This window comes from Anabrus simplex, chromosome X (assembly GCF_040414725.1).
Source record: "Anabrus simplex isolate iqAnaSimp1 chromosome X, ASM4041472v1, whole genome shotgun sequence".
In the NCBI taxonomy this organism is placed as follows: domain Eukaryota; kingdom Metazoa; phylum Arthropoda; class Insecta; order Orthoptera; family Tettigoniidae; genus Anabrus; species Anabrus simplex.
Window position 1 is genome coordinate 19,283,970 of NC_090279.1, and position 6,797 is coordinate 19,290,766.

General features: G+C 39.5%; 1 protein-coding gene across 1 annotated transcript; it reads right to left on the reverse strand.

Moving 5' to 3' along the window:
• Positions 1 to 3,835: 3,835 nt before the first annotated feature.
• On the reverse strand, positions 3,836 to 6,235 carry LOC137503062 (uncharacterized). Its single transcript, XM_068230490.1, has 3 exons — positions 5,789 to 6,235; positions 4,054 to 4,241; positions 3,836 to 3,952 (listed from the first exon to the last, which is right to left on the reverse strand). The coding sequence occupies exons 1-3, from the start codon at positions 5,973 to 5,975 to the stop codon at positions 3,845 to 3,847; spliced, it is 483 nt and encodes a 160-aa protein (XP_068086591.1). The 5' UTR covers positions 5,976 to 6,235; the 3' UTR covers positions 3,836 to 3,844.
• Positions 6,236 to 6,797: the final 562 nt, after the last annotated feature.

Consider the following 6,797-nt stretch of genomic DNA (forward strand, 5'->3'; position numbering starts at 1 on the left):
TCCTTGTCTCGGGTATACGCTTAGGACGAAAATCCCTACAACACAATTGGTCATCATTGCTACAAGCATACTACACAACTATGCAATCCGTAGGGGAGAACCTGAATTTGAAGATGAAGAGATTCCTAATGAAAATAAAAATCATGTAGGCCTGCCAGATGAAAGAGACAACATGACCGGAGTGAACTGGAGGAATCAAATAATCAACATGCACTTTGCATGATTTCCTTAAAGTGCATTAAAGTAACTTAGTCAATGGGTTAAGCAGAAAGCAACATCCAGTTTTCAGTATTATTATTTACTTCTCTTTAATTGTGAGAAATAATGAATCTTTACCAGCAGGAAGTATAAAAAAGCAGAACTGGCAGTGATTATTGTTTTAAGAGGAAGTACAACCAAAAAGTTGAACTCTGACAGTTCTTAGAGGGATAAAAGGAATGGCAGGTAAAGTTGCCATGGAAACGAGGGTGGGGCGAATGTGGTTGCCAGCTCGTCTTGCTTGGAGTTGTATCTTGTCACAAGCAGTTCAGTGTGAGTGGCATTCCATTTCTGTTTTGTGGCCGTTAGTATCTAACTGTATTTTAAATACTAATTACATACAATCATTGTATTTCAATATATATATTTCGCGTATGATTAAGAACACCGTCAGTGGATTAGGCCTACTGGGGATACCACTATTTAAAGAAACGCGCCAGGTACTCTACCGCTGGGTGGTGTGGAAAAGAGTACACATGATTTGTGACCCCTGCGCTCCCCGCGCACCCTTTTCCCCTTGAACTCACTTTTTCTTATTTGTTGTATGTCCTATATTTATGCCAATAAGGTGTACAGAGACTAAGTGCATGTTGAAGGATTTGTCAGGTTATAGGTACCACCCCTGTTAAAGAATAATAATGTTATTGATTTTAGGTCCTGTAGCACTTTCAAATACCATCTGACTGAGCCAGGATCGAACGTGCTAAGTTGGGATCAGAAGGCCAGCGCTCTACTGTCTGAGCTTATCAGCCCGGTCCTTGTTGAAGATAACGGAACATGAGACCAAGTCAGTCACAGTCTGGTCAGGTAGTCTACAACAGATCACAGTGGTCCGAATGAATGAGGGAACAAGTGAGCCGGAAGCAAGGGGTAAGAGAAAGGAATGCTGGAATGTGGCAACATCGTGAAATGGCACGTGCAGTGTTCCTCCCTCCAGCCCTAGCTGTCAGATTTCATCTTCAGTTATAAAGTATAGGCAACTGTGAGAGTTAACTCCGCCTCAGGAAATGCCCTAGTGCCGGTCTCAAGCCCAGATAAAAGAGGAGAGATGTCTGAAAAAGTAGTATGTTTTAACAAACTGGTTTTCTCTCATAAGTGCATCCAGTAGCATAGCCAGGATCGGCGATGGGGGGAGCACGGGGAGGGTCATAGTTACAAATTGATGATGGAACACAATGAAGGTGCTTGTGTGGTGTGCGCATGCATGGCTTCTCATAAGGACACTGACAAGGGCTTGCAAAACCTTGCTGGTATTTCTATAATGAGAGTTTCCATACAGTATTTTAGTGAAGTAGTCTGGGATAAATCCTTACCTCAATCTGCAGGCACATCCCCTGCACGGTGCAGGGCCACCAACTCACTCTTCCTTACAACAAACACAGTGATAACTCAGGTTATTACATAGATAAGATTCATACACAGTTTTGATCACTGTGATCTTACACGCTACAGTAACACAAGACTGATTTACGTCTGCCACATTGGTCTTCACTGTGCATTCCACGACATTGCTTCTGATGTCCACACTAATCCTAGCGCATGCTCCAACTCAAGACACGTCTCACCCATGGGACTGATGAATAAAGTACCCTCCAAGACTGAGGCAACAACAATCTCAAGACACGTCTGCCCCCACACAGGGATACCGGCTATGGTTGTCTCAAGGCAATGGGAATTCTTTGCTCTCAATAATAATGTTATTGGTTTTATGTCCTGCCAAGTAATTATTTTTTTGTTTTTGGAGATGCCTATCATTATTAAGGGCTTTCTACATGAAATGAATATCAGCTTCGAGCTTGAGTTTAACACCACTTTATCAACTAAGCGTGTGCGCTGGTCACATGTTGAAAGCACATTAACAAGCATGTTGAAGCAAGGTCGCTTACAACGCACTCTGCTATGTAATGCTGGAGAGTTTTTTTTTTTACAAGCCTCCTAGTTTATGTACAGAGACTAAATTATATTTCTTTTTGCTGGGAAGATTAGGGCATTAATCAACTCATTTTATCTAGTATAAAATAACAAATTTAAGAGGTCATCACTGAAGTTAGGATATGGAAATAGCTCCTCATTAAGAATGCCTCGGTGTGAATGGGATGCAGTTAGTAGCATAGCCAGGATTGGCTGATTTGGGGAGGGGGGGCGGTGAGGGGCGTACTTACAAAATAATATAACATAATTAACATGCTAGTGCGATGCATGCATGTACGAGTGTCTTTATGACACTGATACAAGCGAATTATGTTGATATTCAGATTGCAGTACCAGTACACTACAAAATCTTACATTAACATACAGAACAACTTCGGATTACAGTCTAAAATCCAACTTTCAAAGCTTCTTGGAAAATAGATTAAAGAAATCTGTCAGTTTTACAATTATGCCTCTTTAAAAGTTCCAAAAATGCCAACCCATCGAGTTGACTTTTAACTTTGTTATTGCCAGTTTGTTTCTTTTGTAAAAAGTGTTTGGGGGGGGGTGTTGTTATAACCCCCACTTGGCTATGACCTTGGATGCACTCAGTCTCATGAGGATGACTGGAAAGGAAAGGGAAGGGGAGAAGGGCAAACTTTCATAGCTAAAATTATCTGATAATCTTTAGGCTCCTTAGACAAAAAATGAAAAAAGTAGAGAATTGTCTCAGATAAATCCCTCAACCTAATCTAGTTCATATGGTTCCTGTGTGTAACAGATCTTTACCTGTGAAGGGACTTATGTGCCTCAATCACATTGCTCTACCTCTTAGCCACGGGCATGTCCTGTACTGGCAGTTATAATTACATCATGACTACAAGGCACTATTGAACCTATCGCCGCAGTGGTGTGCAATGCTGATAATTTTGTAACTAAAAGAGCCTAAAGAGCTTGAATACTTCAGTAGGTACAGTACTAAATTTATTACTATTTATAAAAATAAAACATTTTATGGTAAAATATTCTTTATTTTGCATTCCTGCTCTAACAATAAAGATTTTAGCCGCTGGTTTCTTTGCTTCATTTCCTGTGTCGTTATCTTCATTTCTTCATTTTTTTGTTGTATTTCCAAAATTTTCATTTTTTTTTGGTGTTCTACTCTGGCCATCTCCAACAGCTCCACCTGGAGCATCTGGTCATTACACTTCCTCCTAATAAAGAGAAGCATTGGAAGTTTTAATCAAATTCCGTGCATATTCTACAGGGACATTCTTTTATGCATGCGGGGGATTGTGGCTTGCCCGGTCGCCTGTACTGCGAGCCTGTCTCTCGCCTAGCACTTTGCCGCAATGCGGGCACTCGCCCGGCACTGGGTCAGTGTTTTTGCACAAGATTTCCTGCACTTTATGAAGGTATTATGTATATACACAAACTTCCATAATGAAAATGACATTGGAACAACATACTGAGCACTAAACACATGAACACTTGACTGAACTGACCCTTACACTGATAAAAAAGCTCTTAGCAGACTGCAAAGAAGGGGAACTTGTGTAGTGCCGAGAAGTATATTACGGCAAAGTGCTTGGCAGGGGAAAAAAATCGCAACGCTAGGGACTGGGCGAGTGGCAATACCCTGCAGAACTTAAAAATGTCATTTCTAAAATAAAAATTAACACTTATTTACATACTTTGATGACCTTATTGGGGTTTCAAAGGATGGAGTTTCCTGGGGCATCCTTTCTTCTGCCCCCAAACTCTCTTCTTCTCCAGGTCCTTCCTAAAATGAAAGGAAAAGGAGAAAATTAGAATACATTATCCACAACTGTAATGTTGCTGTACCAAAGCGAAGTTGTCTGTGTCTATTGATCATGTAGGTACCTGAAATGCACCAGCATCATCATCTATGGTGTCAGGCAAAGGATCAAACTGGCCACCGAACATCTCCGAGAGGATCTGCTCGGGTTTCCCCAGAGGTGGTTTCGGTGGACCTCCCCCAGTTTGTCTGGCATCCCTTCTCTGCGCGTCGATGTCGCCCTTTGCCTTTATCTTCATTCTTTTCCATAAACCTGTACACAAAATGGAAAATTACAAATTTTTGAAATGTTCAGTAAGATAATTAGTAATTTCATAATTATGTCATCAAATGGGGTCCTAATAATAAAAAACAGAAAACTTTCCTAATTCAGAAGTATCATTTCAAATGTCCTCCGTCTGCTAGATAAGTAACATAATAATCATGGCTGACAGTGGCACAAATGGACCCTGCCATTTGTTGAATATGCCAATGAAACGTTGCTTCCATAATTCAAGACAGCGAGAAGTTATGACCAACTTAGGCGGTATAAAAAAAACCTAGAACAATGAGGCAATGTTACCAACAAAACAATCATCATTGTAGTCCAGAGGAAGAATGGAAAGGATAGGCATATAAAATTAATAATATCTCACTGTCTTGCATTATGGGAGTGGCGTTTCATAGGACAAATCTTCAGCCAATGGCAGAGTCAATTCGTGCCACCGCCAGTCATGATTAAATATGAATACCAAAGACAAATAACATGTTTAAGTAGTTGAGAGGTAGCCATGCAGTAATTACGGATCTGAACATTGTAAAGCACAGATTGCGCCACTTCTGATTTAATATGAATAAGAAATAGAGGGCCTAGTGGCTTGTAACGTTAGCTTGATCACAGACCAATGGCTTTGTCACTAGCCGGACCTAACCTATCCAGACCAGCTGTTTTGTCACTAGCCAGACATAACCAATCCAGACCAGTTGCTTTGTCACTAGCCAGACCTAACCTATCCAGACCAATGGTTCTGTCACTAGCCGGACCTAACCTATCCAGACCAATGGTTCTGTCACTAGCCGGACCTAACATATCCAGTCAAAACTTCATACACACACACACACACACACATAAACAAAGTTTAACGTACATAGGAGAACGGAAGGAAGATTTATACCAAATTTAGCATACCTTATTGGAGAGCATCTAAAGAATAATTTGTTCCCTCGAAAATCAGTACTTGTGACATAGCAACCTCTGTACGGAACAACATCCATGTTTAACAATACCTTGTTAATTACCATAGCAACGAAGAATTAATTCATGACCGTAGCAAATAACCACGAATAAATAAAACAGCCCAACTGGTACTAGGATCTAAGTGAAGTTGGTACCAGGAACTAATTATGTTACATCAGTTGGTACCAGTCACCAAGAACTTACTTACATCCCTAATGATAACATTAAACAGCAGTTCCTGCACTGGTGAGGGTTAAAAGAAGTTGTACCTATATAATACCCGAGATACATACTTCTGGAAGAATCCCTTCAGTTTTAAGCATGAAATTCTCATACACTAAATAGATTGTGTAATATAGGAAGCGGTTTAGCGTTGAGAGGCTAATCAGAATTGTCTAAGACGATGCTAGGTTGTCGAGTAATGACATTGTTCATTTATAAGAGACGTACAAATGTAAGATAATGCACTGAATTATTTTAGGAAATAACTTGCTTGTGGTTAAATTTGGGTTAGTGTTCTTGAGTACCAATCTGAATTATTTTGATGTAGCCTATTATTATACTATGATAAAAATCTGGCAAACCTTTTAGCTGAGGCACATCTTTTGGAGGCTTCCCTGCATTCATTGAATTGAATTCGGCTTGGATTTTCACCCAAGCCTCCTTCTTCTTCGTTACCGTGTCGAGGTGGTAACCCATATCCGCTAGAATTGGATAATTTTTGCATATCTCTGCCAACAACTCTCTCTCTCGGCAGTTGAACTTGGCCATCTTCCTGAAAATTAAAACAGTTTTATATATATATTCAGTAAATTAACTGGGATAGGTGCAGAATAAGTATGCTGATCAACAGTCAAACAAAACGTCTAACATTTAGACAAAACTTCCAGGTGAATAAAAAAAGTAAAATGTACCAAAACTAGAATACTAAAAATAAAACGGCGTGAGGTGTTACAGCTACCAGAAAAAATACTTGTCTGCATACTGATTCCCACATTCAGAAGAAATATATCAATGTTATTAGAGAGAGGCATCAAGCAGTATACAGCCATTTGATTAATTTCCAAACAGCTACATATTTTAACAAGCAGTAACACAGTCATACATGGTGATAAACACGATGAAAATACTTGTAAAACACAATTCACCTCACCACTCGTAACCTCATTCTTTCACTTCGTAATACCGCTCAATATATTATTATTAATATATATATATATATTGAATGCAAAATAAAAGAAATAAACAAAGGAAAGAAGCTATCTACATAAAGAACTTTCAGAAGACTATATTAAATCATAAAAAGTGTAATATGTACTTACGATACTGTAACTTCTATGTGCAAAAATTCTTCTTGAAATGGATATGAACTTGTTCCAGATACAATACTTGTACAATTTCGACACTCGGCACCAAATTCTTGTCTTGTCTTGCGGTTATTTGGGATTCAATAGAGCACCAAATTCCTATAGTACACGAAAGATTATCTGATGGACAAGGACTGCAACACAATTTTCTCTTCGCGAAGCCGCTCTTCGATTGTTTTTTGGCATATTGCACTACGAAAAGTCAATGGTCGTGCCACTCACGGCC